We start from the raw sequence: 16,261 nt of genomic DNA, 5'->3' as shown, positions 1-16,261 counted from the left end.
AAAAGGCCACTTTTTGGGTACCATGATGAATGTCCAGCTGGTAAAACACCAAGTGAGCCAATGTAGATCTGTGTTGTGTAAAGATTACCTGATATGTGCTGGAGGTGTTGTTATGAGTAATGCAGGGTTCATACATATGTTGACCAGTGCATTTCCAGGACTTTATACCAAATTTTCATAATAAAACATTTTGTGAAATCTCGGTGTAGACATGAAAAAGTGATAAAACGTTGTATTTAAACTAACAATGAGATATCCAAAGCATACAGTATATAACCTTAAATAACTCAAATGAATGAGACAATAGTTTAGATTAAAAGAATAAACATTTCTGTCTTTTCAGTTAAGGTGCGTTCACTTGCAGCGCGAAACATTTGCGAGTATGAAAGAGCGTATCCCGGCTTATATTTTAACCATCATTATTTTAAAAGCATATTTATTTATTAAAACTTAGCGTAAATGCAAAAATTTACATAACAAATTTCCTTTGCAGATTTATTTTATCCAAGGCTTTTCCAGGCCTGGAAATGACCATTTGCAAATTCCATGACTTTTCCAGGTTTTCCCTGACCGTACGAACCCTGGTAGGGTCATATTTTGATGAATGTAGATTGAGTTTTAATGACCTCTTATAAAGATTATACCTTGTTTGTTTGAAATAATCTCGACTGGAATAAAAGGCAAAACAATGTGTTTTTGTAAACGTCGTAAACTGACTCCGCTTTCATCTTCCCCCGATCTATTCAACACTCTCGCGCATGGAGCAGCGGGTCAACGATCTCCAACAGCATTGGTTATTGCAGGGGAGCGTACCACTGGGGCTTCTGACCTTCCACCTTCCCAGTGAGTTTACCTGTTGGAGAAGCTGCGAGCCCGGGAACGTTCTCATTCCCGGATACCAGGACGTTCTCCGGCAGCAGGTGCATGGCGGGAGCCAGCGCGGCGTGGTTTTTCATCACGCAGTCCAAATGTGCTCCGTCGATCGCCGTCAGGAGACTGCCGTCTGCGGAAAAGAGGCACACGATGAGTTTGATGGGATATTCCAGCCCAAACATGCCCAAAGAATCAATCTCAGAGTCTAATATTTCCCCAAAAGCAATGAGTCGCAGACGACACACCATTTGTCAATATTCCATTTTGGGTGTTGGTGACCAAGGCGTAGTAATGTTCCATTCCACTGCGAGCGTCGTTTTCCAGGGCGTGACGCCCATTCAACACGGGTGAGAAAAGGCCCTCCTCCAGGAGAGCAGCGCGGCGTCGATGAGGCACAAAGCATGAGCAATGTGGTTGTCAACGTTGGAGCACGTCATCCAATGACAAGCGACGCCCCCCCCCCCCACACACACACATACACACACACATACATACACAATCCCCTGGCGCTAAAAAAGCGCAGCGCGGGCTAAGGCGGTGTGCAAAGTGGAGTTTGACTGCATACGTTATGTCGGGCTTCCTTCAAGCCCGAACGGCCTTCCCAATCCTTCGCTCTCGACAGGGTTAATGACCGCACCTTCAAAAAGCATCAGTGACAATCAATACAGGACGCTTCATTCACCCGGTAGTCCGTTTTGACAAGGCGACGGATCGGTGAAACACACGTGCGACTGTTTGGCCGACTTCTGTGAACTGGCAGGTGTATGTAGGACAAAGAGGTTCAGGAACAAGAGCACCGTGTCGAAGCTTTCTGCTTCCCACCAGAAACTTGGGAGTGGAAACACAAGAAAGCTCCTCCACAGACGCCTGCCCTTGGTTTGAAAGGTTCTTTGTGGAACTATAAACGGTGCCTTAAAGAACCATTTCTTGAAGGTTCATTGAGAGACCTTTATAGGTTCTTTGAAGAACTCTTTAAAGAACCCTGGTTTGAGAACCTATAATAGTGTCTCAGAGAACCTTTAAGAAATGGTTCTTTAAAGAACCCTGGTTTGAGAACCTATAATAGTGTCTCAGAGAACCTATAAGAAATGGTTCTTTAAAGAACCCTGGTTTGAAAGGTTCTTTGTGGAACTATAAATGGTGCCTTGAGAACCATTTTTCTAAGGTTCTTTGAGACACCTTTATAGGTTCTTTAAAGAACTATTTAAGGAAATGGTTTGAGAACCTATAATATTGTCTCAAAGAACCTTTAAGACACCATTTTTGGTTCCACGAAGAACCTTTAAAACCAGGGTTCTTTAAAGAACCTATAAAGGTTTCTCAGAGAACCTTAAAATGGTACTTTAAGGAACCATTTAAGGCACCATTTCTGGTTCTTTAAAGAACCCTGGTTTGAAATGTTCAAGATTCAAGATTCAAGATTCAAGATGTTTTATTTGTCACATACACACACAGGGTGTGCAGTGAAATGAAAGTGGCAATGCTCAGCAGGAATGTGCAAGGGCAACAAGTACACACTATTTACAATAAAAAACAACACAATATTTACAGTAAGTGTGTGTGTGTGTGTGTGTGTGTGCCTAAGAGGGGCAGTTGTGTGGGTCTATGTGGGGGTCTTGGTGAGGTCGGAGTTCACAGTCCTGATGGCCTGAGGAAAGAAACTCCGTCTCAGTCTCTCTGTTCTTGCAGCGTGACTACGGAGGCGCCTGCCTGACCGCAGCAGCTGAAACAGTCTGTTGTTGGGGTGGTGAGGATCCTTCATGATCCTGCCGGCTCTGGTTCTGCACCTCCTGGTGTACAAGTCCTGCAGGGTCGGGAGTGTAGTTCCAATAGTGCGTTCAGCCGAACGCACTACTCTCTGCAGAGCCTTCCTGTCCTGAGCGGAGCAGTTGCCAAACCAGGCTGTGATGCTTCCTGTCAGGACGCTCTCTACAGCTCCAGAGTAGAAGGACTGAAGGATCCTCTGGGAAACTTTAAATTTCCTCAGCTGCCTGAGGTGGTAGAGGCGCTGCCTTGCCTTTCTCACCAGAGTGTCTGTGTTCGTTGACCATGTCAGATCCTCGGTGATGTGGACTCCCAGGTATTTATACCCGCTCACCCTCTCCACAGTAGTCCCGTTAATCCCCAGTGGTGAGTACGTCCTCTGTTGTTGTACCCTCCTAAAGTCCACAATCAGCTCCTTAGTTTTGGTGACATTCATGATGAGGCTGTTGTCCCGGCACCAGAGTGACAGATCAGCAACTTCCTCCAGGTAGGCCTTCTCGTCGTTGTCGGAGATCAGGCCCACCACCACTGTGTCATCCGCAAACTTGATGATGGTGTTGAGCTGAACCTGGCCACACAGTCATGTGTGTACAGGGAGTACAGTAGGGGCTGAGGACGCAACCCTGGGGGATCCTGTGTTCAGGGTGAGGGGTTGGAGGTGTGTCTGCCCACCCTGACCACCTGTGGCCTGGCGGTCAGGAAGTCCAGGATCCAAGCACACAGGGGGTGTTCAGTCCCAGCTCAATCAGCTTGCCGGCCAGTCTGGAGGGGACTATGGTGTTGAAAGCTGAACTATAATCAATGAACAGCAGTCTCACATAGCCCCCCCTCTGGCTGTCCAGATGAGAGAGTGTGGTGTGCAGTACCTGGGAGACAGCATCATCCGTGGATCTGTTTGGGCGATAAGCAAACTGCAGCGGGTCCATGGAGGAAGGGAGGAAGGCGCAGATGTAGTCCTTTATCAGCCTCTCAAAGCATTTCAGGGCCACCGGTCGGTAGTCATTCATACATGCTGGAGAAGCATTCTTGGGCACAGGGACAATAGTGGATCTCTTGAAGCAGGCGGGGACCACGGACTCAGCCAGGGAGAGGTTGAATATTGTGGTGAACACTGGAGCTAGCTGGTTAGCACAGGTCTTCAGTACTCGCCCAGATATGCCATCTGGACCTGCAGCTTTCCTGGTGTTCACCCTCAACAGAGCCCTCCTCACACTGTGCTCGGTCACAGAGAGTGTGTGTTCATCCCCAGCGGTAGAACTCACCTCGGCTACGCTTAACGGTGTTGTTGTTAGCGGCGAGCTAGCGCTGTTGTTGCTAGCCTCAAACCGTGCATAAAATGAGTTCAGGTCGTCCGCTAGGGATGCGTCGGCACTCACCATTGCGCGGGTCTGCTCTGGTAGTCTGTGATAGTCCGTAGCCCCTGCCATAGGCGCCTGGTGTCGCGCTGCTCCATCTGTGATTCCACTCTGTCTCGGTACCTCCTCTTGGCCTTCTTCACCGCCTCCTCAGTCCATAGACCGCTGCCTTGTACTCGTCCATGTTGCCGGATACAAGACCGGAGTTATAGGCAGCAGTACGGGCGTTCACAGCTTCACGGATGGATCTATCAACCCACGGCTTTTGGTTAGGAAAGACCCTAACTTTTACCGTGGGGACGATGGTGTCCGCTAAGCGTTGCTATGAGGCTCATTGCTACTTCCAAACTCGCTGACGTCACTGGAACTGGATTGGATCATGTCCCAGTCGGCGACACGCAGAGCGTCCTGTAGCTCAGCCTCTGATTGGTCAGACCACCGCGTTACGTTCCTCGTCACTACCGCTTCCGCGCGATCTTTTGCGGTACTCGGAAGCAAGAAAATGGCGGCATGGTCCGATTTGCGAGCGGAGGAGAGAGACAGCCTTGTAGCCTCTCTTGAATGGCGTATAGCAGTGGTCCAACGTTCTTTCCCCTCTGGTAGCACACGTAATGTGCTGGTGAAAGTTCGGCATGACTTTTTTTAGGTTTGCCTTGTTAAAGTCCCCAGCCACCACCACAGCCGCGTCGGGATACTTGTTCTGATGCCGACATAACACATCATGTAGGTCCGATAGTGCTACGTCGGTGTCCGCTTGTGGTGGTATGTATGGAACTAGAAATGGTTCTTCTGTGACATCATTCGGAAGAACCATTGTCGGTTCCAGATGGCCCCTTTATGTTTCTGTGTGTACGGTCTTAAAAGGTTCACACTGGCGTTGTATAAACGTGTGTTAATTCTTTAAGGAAATGGTTCTTTAAAGAACCCTCGTTTGAAAGGTTCTTTGTGGAACCAGAAATGCTGCCTTAAAGAACCGTTTTTTTAAGGTTCTTTGAGACAACTTTATAGGTTCTTTGAAGAACTCATTAAGGAAATGGTCCTTTAAAGAACCCTGGTTTGAAAGGTTCTTGAAGTTAGACTTCAAAACAAACTGGTATATCCATCACGTACATGTTTGTGCTACTTAGATTACTTTTCAATCGTTTATTACCAAGAAAAAAATGCAGTAACATACGGATTCACAAAATAAGCTGATTCCACATTCAATGTAGTTGAAAGGAATTATATCTTAGAGACTTGAGGGAGAAAGACCTTCTATTTTTCAATGTCCATTTTCATCAATGTCCATGGAGGAGCCAATGAAAAGAGATTGAGAAGGAAAGAAGAAGATGGAGTATATTGCAGTGTTTTTCTTCTTGCCTCCCTTTCCGTGACTCAAGCCAAACTCCTTAAACTAAGTGAAGAGTACATTTACGCCCCTCCAAAAAAAAGTGCTTAGGTGTAAAGCCAAAAAAGGAAAGTGGTTTGAGGAAATCTCTGAGGTTGCAGCAGCACATCAACTCTGTTGTACAAACGCTCTCAGTGGCTAAAGCAGCTTACGTTGAAAAAGTGTTTTCTCACCATGAAACACAGAATAGAGGTAGGTTGGCTGTGTAGGGGGGGTGGGAGTGGGAGGAAGCACAGAACTTTCTTGACACAGATGCTGCCCAGGTGTCGCCAACTTTTTCATCCTTTATTTCTCGCAATTCATGATGTATCGAGCTGGGGGTTTCAGTCAGATGCTGTGCATGCATTAGAAACACAACTCCACCCCGATGTCCTAACAGCAGTGGCGTGCGGTACCTCGGAGTCCGTTGAGCAGCATCTTGGCAAGAGATGTGAAAGCAAGGAAGGAGGAGGGGGGAAAATGGCTCGGCATCAGACAAAAAAGGAGCAGTGGTTTTGGGAGGTGGTTGAGTGGGAAAAAAGGAAAGTAATGAAGATGAAAACAAACAGGGTGAGCATCACTATAGCATCACTACAGCATCACTACAGCATCACTACAGCATCACTACAGCATCACTATAGCATCACTATAGCATCAGTATAGCATCACTATAGCATCACTATAGCATCACTATAGCATCAGTATAGCATCAATACAGCATCACTACAGCATCACTATAGCATCACTATAGCATCACTACAGCATCACTTCAGCATCACTATAGCATCACGATAGCATCACTACAGCATCACTATAGCATCACGATAGCATAACGATAGCATCAGTATAGCATCAGTATAGCATCAGTATAGCATCACTATAGCATCACTATAGCATCACGATAGCATCACGATAGCATCACGATAGCATCACTACAGCATCACTACAGCATCACTACAGCATCACTACAGCATCACTATAGCATCACTATAGCATCACTACAGCATCACTATAGCATCACTATAGCATCACTACAGCATCACTACAGCATCACTATAGCATCACGATAGCATCACTACAGCATCACTATAGCATCACTACAGCATCACGATAGCATCACTACAGCATCACTATAGCATCACTACAGCATCACTACAGCATCAGTATAGCATCACTATAGCATCACGATAGCATCACGATAGCATCACGATAGCATCACTACAGCATCACTATAGCATCACTACAGCATCACTACAGCATCACTATAGCATCACTACAGCATCACTATAGCATCACGATAGCATCACTACAGCATCACTACAGCATCAGTACAGCATCACGATAGCATCACGATAGCATCAATATAGCATCAGTATAGCATCACTATAGCATCACTATAGCATCAATATAGCATCAGTATAGCATCACTATAGCATCACTACATCATCAATATAGCATCAATATAGCTTCACGATAGCATCACTAAAGCATCACTAAAGCATCGCTACAGCATCGCTACAGCATCACTATAGCATCACTATAGCATCACTACAGCATCACTACAGCATCACTATAGCATCACTATAGCATCACTACAGCATCACTACAGCATCACTATAGCATCACTACAGCATCACTATAGCATCACTACAGCATCACTACAGCATCACTATAGCATCACTACAGCATCACTATAGCATCACGATAGCATCACTATAGCATCACTATAGCATCAGTATAGCATCAGTATAGCATCACTATAGCATCACTATAGCATCACTATAGCATCACTATAGCATCACAATAGCATCACGATAGCATCACAATAGCATCACGATAGCATCACGATAGCATCACTATAGCATCACGATAGCATCACGATAGCATCACTATAGCATCAATATAGCATCAGTATAGCATCACTACAGCATCAATATAGCATCAATATAGCTTCACGATAGCATCACTAAAGCATCGCTACAGCATCACTATAGCATCACGATAGCATCACGATAGCATCGCTATAGCATCACTATAGCATCACTATAGCATCACAACAGCATCAATACAGCATCACTATAGCATCACTATAGCATCACTACAGCATCACTATAGCATCACTACAGCATCACTATAGCATCAGTATAGCATCACTACAGCATCACTACAGCATCACTATAGCATCACGATAGCATCACTATAGCATCACTACAGCATCACGATAGCATCACTACAGCATCACTATAGCATCACGACAGCATCACTACAGCATCACGACAGCATCACTATAGCATCACGATAGCATCACTACAGCATCACTATAGCATCAGTATAGCATCACTATAGCATCAGTATAGCATCACAATAGCATCACGATAGCATCACGATAGCATCACTATAGCATCACGATAGCATCACTATAGCATCAATATAGCATCAGTATAGCATCACTACAGCATCAATATAGCTTCACGATAGCATCACTAAAGCATCACTAAAGCATCGCTACAGCATCACTATAGCATCACTATAGCATCACGATAGCATCACGATAGCATCGCTACAGCATCACTATAGCATCACTATAGCATCACAACAGCATCAATACAGCATCACTATAGCATCACTATAGCATCACTATAGCATCACTATAGCATCACTACAGCATCACTACAGCATCACTATAGCATCACTATAGCATCACTATAGCATCACTATAGCATCACTACAGCATCACTATAGCATCACTATAGCATCACTACAGCATCACTACAGCATCACTATAGCATCACTATAGCATCACTACAGCATCAATATAGCATCACTTTAATATTCCTTTATTCATCACTATAGCATCACTACGTTTTTTTTTACTAGGCATCTTTATCTCAACACAGGTCAAAGAACTGTTTAGATGTTGGAAAGCAAAGTTTGCCCTGGCTCAATATGAGCCCATGGTGGAAATCTTCCAGCTGGAGGAGCCACACAACAGGGGAAAGTGTTTGTTGGAAGTGTGAAGTTCACCCCAACAGCATCACGCCCGGCGTAGGTGGTGAAAACAAACACCTCCGTGGGTTGAGTCAGATATGTAAGGAAAGCCCTTTTGAAGGCACCAGTAAACCTTTTTATCCGAGCAACAGAATTTGAGGGTATATCGGGCGGGAGAATTTGTCATGGCATTACCTCTCAGCCCCACACACACACAATAAATTGATCCATCCTGGTATTAATTCAAATTAAGAAAGGCTAATGCGAACACAATGTACCATCTGTTTGTCCTCTCATCACACCAAGAGGAGCCCAGAGCAGCCGCCCTCCATCCTCCTCTCCTCCCAGTCGGTGGAGAGGAGCAGCTCAGATCAGACCAATGAGCTGGCATCCTCCCTTGGTGCTCGTTTACTCCTCCTCGTTGTTGTTTTTGCCTCCTTGCCTCTTAGAGGACTAAGACTGTCAGACGCCCCAAGGCAACTTCCTTTCCTCTCTCTTCTCTTCTTTTCCCACTTCCTGCCTCTTGACCCTGACTCCAGCTCTGTAAAAATAGGGATGCTTTTGACTTCTCTGCCACGACCACTGTTTTTATTTCTTCCCTCGCGCTCAATTCAGACCAACTCGCCGCCAATTTATATTCCAGCATTTTGGTTCTCTCTATTGATCTTATGCTCTGCGGTCCAATTTCAAATGTACATGTCAGAGCCGTGAAAAGAAACGCTTGTTTTATTTCTTGCTTTTGGCATCTTCTAAATCTGCTCAGTGGCTGTAGTTATCCGTCTTTTACTTTGAGTAATCTGGTCACGAGACAGTCGTTATAATTAAGAGTTATGAGAATCTACCCATCCCATCATTCCCAAGTTTCCGCCACATTAGTCTTCTACTAGGAAAACCCTTTCTACTTGCTCCTCTATATTTGTGTTGTATATCTCATCCAGTGGTGTGTGTGTGTGTGTGTGTGGCATAGAGCCCTGCTAGGCAGTAGAACATAGAAACATGGAGTGTTTGGCAGCCACAGACAGAATATACCCTCCATGACCGTGCTAACACTCTGCCAATCGCATCCCACACACACACACACTCACACACACACACACATGCCCTGGCAGTGAGTGGCACTTCTCAGCAATGATGGCCGGCTGTTATTTTCATTGCAGAACTATGGATTGTGTTATGACAGAAATATAGAAAATCTCAATAATTGCATCCATTAAAACAACGTGTGTGTATAAACACTCACTGTGCAACAACATGTACACGTGAGACTTTGGTGCCGCCGCTCTACATTTCTATAACTTTAGCATCTGTTTGACATACCTGTTGGCCGACATTATTATCTTATACATTTCCTCCTGTCAACAAATGTGTTCTTCCATCTCTCAATACTTCCCCTCTTCACCTCGAGAGGTGAGAATCTCGTCTTTTGCGATCCGATTTCCGATTCTCAAGCCTCGTAATTACAATTCAAAACCGCCGAGCCATTTTTCCCAGCAGCCATTGTGACATGTCACAGCTGGGTAGACACACAGGTGTCATGATCACATGGTCCAATGGACCCTATGAGACGTGAAGTCACAAAGCATCCAGGGAATCAAACCGGGGACTCGCCTATACTATATAGACTCGCACTTTACTTTATTCCCTGTATACTTAGTATTTAGTATTTAGTTTTTTACCTTCGCATTGAAAATGCGGAAGGTTATGTTTTAATCGCCGTGTATTTATTTATTTATTTGCATGCGTGTTACTCGCATAACTCAAAAAGTATTAAACCGAATCGCATGAAATTTGGTGGGATGATTGGTTATTATCCGGGGACCATTTGATTAGATTTTGGGATTGATCGGGTCAAAGGTCAAGGTCATGAAAAGGTCAAAATCTTCTTTTTACCATAGCGTGGTCAATTTTTATCCAATTGGCAAGCAACTAATGCCAAAATGTTCATAATTCAATGCCCAATCTTGTGATATGCGAAGGTATGCGCTCTACCGAGTGCCCGTTCTAGTTAGTATTGTTATTGTGTTTTGTGTTTTATATTTATTTTCATTGATGCTCTGATGTGCACTGCTGCTGTGATTTTTGAAATTTCCCCACTGTGGGACGAATAAAGGAATATCATATCATATCATATCATATACCACTCCTGGTTGATTTCTTTCAAACATCATCTTTCTTTCTTTATTCCCATTGCGGGAACACATTTTCCATCCGACAGTTCTCAGTGGAGCGCGAAGACAAAGCTGGCGTTTCCACTGTGAGCGGCGGTCAGGATGTCGACCTCCCAGAGTACAATTACCAGCCTTGGATCGGACAAAAAGCTCCACAGTGTAAATGAAAGGGCTGAGGTTTCTTTGATCCTCAAGATACGACCATACCAAGGAAAGTTCTTGGAGTCTGAACACAGCATAAAGACATAATTGGAAGCACTTTTAATGCCCCCAGACCACCGCGGACAAACACCGGCTCATGCTAATCGATAGCCCGCTGGTCAATGTCAGATTCTTTTAACCCTCCTGTGACCTTCAAATGTACTTACATCTTTTACCCGTGGGGTCAATTTGACCCCATCAATTAAAACCTCCAGAAAATTATTAGAATTAATATTGTTTCCCAAGTTTAAGTGTCAGGTACTTTATATGTGTTTGTTGACTACCTAAACAGCCTTTTAAATAAATAAAAAAGTTGATATTTCTTAGATGTTTTACACAGTGAAAAACAGCCTGGGGTCAAATTGTACAGGACATTGAAAACATATCATCATGTGAATTTTTGTTTTTTCCAGTTGTCCCCAATAAATTAGGGAAAAGTCATGAAATATGAAGCAAAAAACATGATGTCAATCATTTTTTTAGAGACATTAAACATTGAATGGGGTCAATTTAACAGGAGGGTTAAAAAGGTTTTCCTCAAGGATACCAAAATCAGCAAAATGCTTCAACGGCCCAAGGGGGACCCAAGAGGGAAAAACAGAGCCTCCTCATAAAAGAGCAACGCTGTGGGGGGGGGGGGGGGGGGCAGCCGGTCCAAAGAGAAGAAGACTTCCCGGATTTGCATTTTGTGTTCTCTCGAGTACCAACATGTGGTTGTGTTTTGTAGCTTCTGCCATTAGTCGTTTGTGATCGGCTTGCCAACATTCGAGAGGGGGGCGGGTCTTATGTAACCGGGCCGGGAAGGACAGGCGCCAAAGAAGATAACAGGGAGGTTAGAGATTGCCCGTGTGACACAGCGGCACTGACAAAAAGGTTTGGTTGCGCCTGTGATGGACAACAAAAGATAACGCTCGTCCCCGACGCGTGGGGATTTAGTTTCTGTCTCGTCTATTTGTTGAGAGGACGGACGCCACGCAGTCACATCACATGACATTACACGACATTTAGCTAACGCTTTCACCCAAAGCGACTAACAATCAGGATACATTATGTTAAGTTGGAATAGTTTATTTTGATTCTGCACATGTACATGCTTTGAATTAATACGCAAAGAAAGATGTTATAATAGGAAATATTAGGGAGAATAGTATTATGACTGTATTATGAATATATTGTGAAGCATTAGAGAAAGACACTGTTTACTGTATTGATTATATGTGATGATAAAATGTGAATGGCTAGAGGTGATGTTTATATGTATGTTGCATGGGGATGAATGTTAGTTAGTATTTCAGAAATGTCGAAGCCGGTGACATTACTTTAATCCAGAAAGTAACATACAAGACTTTTATTGTGAATGGACTTCTTTAGTAGTCTGACCGGACATCGTGACCCGGGGTCGTGACGTTTGACCCCTCCATTTTGATAGCGGACTTTTAGCCAACGAGAAGGTGTTGCATGACTGTTACATAACAAAGGACTAACTTTTAGAGTAGGTGATTGGCTGCTGACGACTCAAACCTCTTTGAACTGGGAGAAATCGCTCTTTCGTTCCTGACCTGGTCAGACGGCAACACTCGCTTGCTTCAGCTCGTACCTGTGGAGCCCGGATCACTACGAACCCACGGCCGTGAGCTTTGATTGTTTGTTAAACTTCTTGCCATTAAATATTGTTAAACTTAATCCATCGCATTCCAGTCCTGCAAAAAAACTACTCTTTAATTGATACACCGTAGACACAACTCAGGGTTAAGTGTCTTGCTCAAGGACACATCGACTAGGGCGGGGATTGAACCGCCAACCCCCTGATTGAAGGACGGACCTGCTGACCACTGACCCGCGGTCCGTTTTGTACCTCAAAGTCGCGAGGGAAACTGAATAATGTAGAATTTGGTATTTGATCGAAGGATTAAAAACAACGTCGGCCCTCCGGGGGGTTCATGTTTGTCTCATTATCATCCGTCCGCACGAGACGTGAATGACCACCATGAGGAGAATGTCGTGCTTATTCCACACCCAGCACAGGACAGTTTTAAGATGCTTGTTTTTGCTCCTCAAACTCAAAAAGTGATATAAAGAAACAGAAAAAAGGGGTTCGGTGCATAAAAGAGCAGCAGGAGTGGTACTAGTATACGACCCTGAGAACAAGAAGAAAAAGCGACGTTCCCCTAAACAACAGGCATTAACCACATGATTAATAATTCAGCGGGTATAAGAGTCCATCTGAGAGAAGGTTTTCTAATATTCATGTGACATAATAGCCGAGACAGGAACTCTGGCTCTCACTGGGCACAGTGATATTCATGCTGTGAGGCACTTACGGTGTTTTGGAATTCATAGGCGGACATATCTGGAGCAGTGGTTCTCAAATGGGGGTACGTGTTCCCCTGGTGGCACGTGAAGGCACTCCAGGGGCTACGTGAGATTTTTCTAAATATTTTTTTAATTAGTATCCATTAAAAAATCCTTTGAAAATAGTTATTTAATAAATATTTAATTAAATATAAATGTAAGTTTATGAACTTAATTTAATATATTTTATTCTAAATCAGACTCTGATGGACCAGCGCTGTGTATTACATATTCTTTTCAAACTAAAAATGTGTTGTGCTGGTTAGGGGGTACCTGGCTGTCAACATATTTCACAGGGGGGTACATAGTTACCTTCGCATTGAAAATGCGGAAGGTTATGTTTTGATCGCCGTGTATTTATTTATTTATTTATTTGTATGCGTGTTCCTCGCATAACTAAAAAAGTTTTAAACCGAATCGCATGAAATTTGGTGGGATGATTGGTTATTATCCGGGGACCATTTGATTAGATTTTGGGATCGATCGGGTCAAAGGTCAAGGTCAAGGTCATGAAAAGGTCAACATCTTATTTTTACCATAGCACGGTAAATTTTTATCCAATTGGCATGCAACTAATGCCAAAATGTTCATAATTCAATGCCCAATCTTGTGATATGCGAAGGTATGCGCTCTACCGAGTGCCCGTTCTAGTTAATAAAAGGTTCGAAACCACTGCTCTACACCAGGGGTGTCAAACTCATGTTCACCGTGGGCCACATCAGCATCATGGATGCCCTCTTAAAGGGCCGGAAACACTTTATAAACTCCTCTCTCTGCATTTGATTATTGTTTATTTGACTGTAGAAATATTATAATACAACATTAATCCATTTCATTTGAAACCTTCAATATTAAAGCACGGGTAATTTGTCTTCAATTTCTTTAAGAAAAGGTGATCACGTGTCTTTCAAGCCATCAGGGGCTCTGTGCTCTACACCAACCTAGCTTTAGTAGCAGAAATCCAACAATTCAAGTATGTATTCCCGAAATGCTGAACTGACACAAGTCTAATATACAAAGATAATCCAATCAGTGGTTTAGTGAATCACACCCCGCAGCCGGATGAATAAGCAAACTGTCAACCTCCGGCTGGGAGATCCACCGTTTAATTAATGAATTAAATGAGAAGTAATAGCTTTCCTCATTACATGTGCATGTGACTGCTAGGCTTCGTGCAGAGAGGATATTTAAACTCACTCTGGGTGCTTTAGGCACAGCTTGCATAGAAAAAATATAAAGCTGAAAAAGTACACTGCAACCGAAACTGGCCTGAGGAGAAAACCTGATGCTCAATAATACATTGAAGCTGGCTGCCTGGAAATACCTTCAGCCAAATGTGAGGGCCAAGCAAATGTGTTGTAGTCTTGTCTTTTCTGTCTGTTGGACTGTCTTTACACACAGTTGACCTCATCCCTCTGTGATGGCACCTGGCAGAGAATTCAGATACTTGATATTCAGATTCCTGATATAATACTTGACAGTCTTTTGTATCACTTCATACCGGTGTTTTCATCCCCCATTTTCTTGTCATTGTTTTCTCTCAGCACCTATAGTAGCGCTGCTATCTCTTAGTACATTAGTCTCTGTGACTTCACGTCTCATATGGTCCATTGGACCTGGCTGTATAGCCCTGCTATGGCCCCGCCCCCCTTTCTGGATCGTGGTCCATGCCAACTGCTAATTATTCATACACTCTGTCATACTCATTGAATGTGTTTCTGTAACTCTGTGATGCTTCTTTCTGGTCACATGACATCTATTCTTCTGTCCATCCTGGAGAGGGATCTCTACTTTCTTTCCTTTTTTTTCCCGTGAAAGGCTTTTTTCTATATTTCTTGGGAGTTTTCTCTGATCCGATGTGAGGTCAAAGGTCAAGGATGTCGTATGTGGACGGATTGTAAAGTCCACTGAGGATAAGTCGTAATTTTTTATATTTATTCACTCAAATTCATCAGGAGCCACCAACCACTTTGTTACTTTGTCATTTCACGCCACGAGTGGCTGATACGTGTTCAGATTAATTATCTGGCTAAATGACTTGACGCAACAGGGTCCACTCCCATATTACGGATTACAGTCTCCAAGCGTTGCACCTGGAATTACACCTCCACGCTACACTACAAATGTTTTAGAACACCTCGATTTCTCCGGTTTTTATTGAAATGTTCAGTTTAATTTCTCAAAGAACACAAACAATTAAAATATATCATGGAAACAAAATATAATCTACATGTTTGACACCTTTTGCAGATATAACAGCCGAACACACTCGTAGAGCATTCTTTCTACAGCGGAAATCAAATATTGTTCAGAAACTTCTTCCAGCTGCATGTCGTTAAACCATCACTTGTTCTTTGAAAAGGCCTTTTTGTAGAACTCTGAAATGAACATTATTTTTCAGTTTTCGAGAACTCTTTTTTGTTTAACTTCTGCCAGTTTGCTGCTGACCTTTGTACCATTTCAGGTTATTCACTGGACTTGAACTGCTTGAATTTCAATAAAAACTTGAAAAATGGGGGAGGTGTTCTGAAACTTTTGACCGGTATTGTACGTGAAGTGTTAGTGAATCATTGGTATGAACAGCTCAGCTCGCGATAACATGGCAAAGAACAGAACAGAGGAAATATGACGTGGCCTACAAATACATCCATTGAATTGCGGCCCTCTCATCTTTACCATCGCCTTCCTCAGGGGAGAAATCAGCCTAATAAATACTTACAATACAGAGTATATATATTTATAAAAAGCTGCTTACAGTCAACTGTGTCCTTCAGGAGGGGATGGAGGAGACCTCTTGGTGAGCCATGGTGTAGATTCAGCCTGTGGGAGATACATAGAAAGCAGCCTGAATGAAGGCATGAACGCAGCTGGAGCTGCTTTAGTTGTCAACGTAGCACAACTGTCTCCCGAAGGCTGTGCAAGCTCCGATTAATTATAGTGTCAGCCTTCAATCAAAACCAACGGATATAGATTATCTTGACATTTACCTTCTCAACACAAGAAAGTACAGTACATCTTCAACCATGCCTTTTCTAATATTCTATCTTTTTACTGGTTACGAACGGGTGTTTGTTTTTTGATCCTGTGTGTCTTACACTGTGTTCTTAACTTTTTTGCTACTGCTGCAAAACCAAACTGCCCTCTCTGAATCCCGAACCCTAAACCGCTTACACGAAATAGTAGTTCTGCAAGCG

At 43.6% G+C, this 16,261-nt stretch overlaps 1 protein-coding gene across 2 annotated transcripts in view; it reads right to left on the bottom strand.

The window, feature by feature from the left end:
* nphp4 (nephronophthisis 4) overlaps positions 1–16,261 on the bottom strand; it is a 179,687-nt gene that overhangs the window by 141,244 nt on the left and 22,182 nt on the right. For both annotated transcript variants that reach the window (XM_056424207.1, XM_056424208.1), the window contains exons 4-5: positions 15,823–15,887; positions 854–1,003 (exon numbers count right to left, since the gene is read on the bottom strand). In XM_056424207.1, the coding sequence (XP_056280182.1) occupies positions 854–1,003; positions 15,823–15,887 (215 nt within the window). The remainder of the gene's footprint in view (positions 1–853; positions 1,004–15,822; positions 15,888–16,261) is intronic.

This window comes from Pseudoliparis swirei, chromosome 9 (assembly GCF_029220125.1).
Source record: "Pseudoliparis swirei isolate HS2019 ecotype Mariana Trench chromosome 9, NWPU_hadal_v1, whole genome shotgun sequence".
In the NCBI taxonomy this organism is placed as follows: Eukaryota; Metazoa; Chordata; class Actinopteri; order Perciformes; family Liparidae; genus Pseudoliparis; species Pseudoliparis swirei.
Note: the sequence above shows the minus strand (reverse complement) of the source record. Positions and strands in the feature narration are given on the sequence as shown.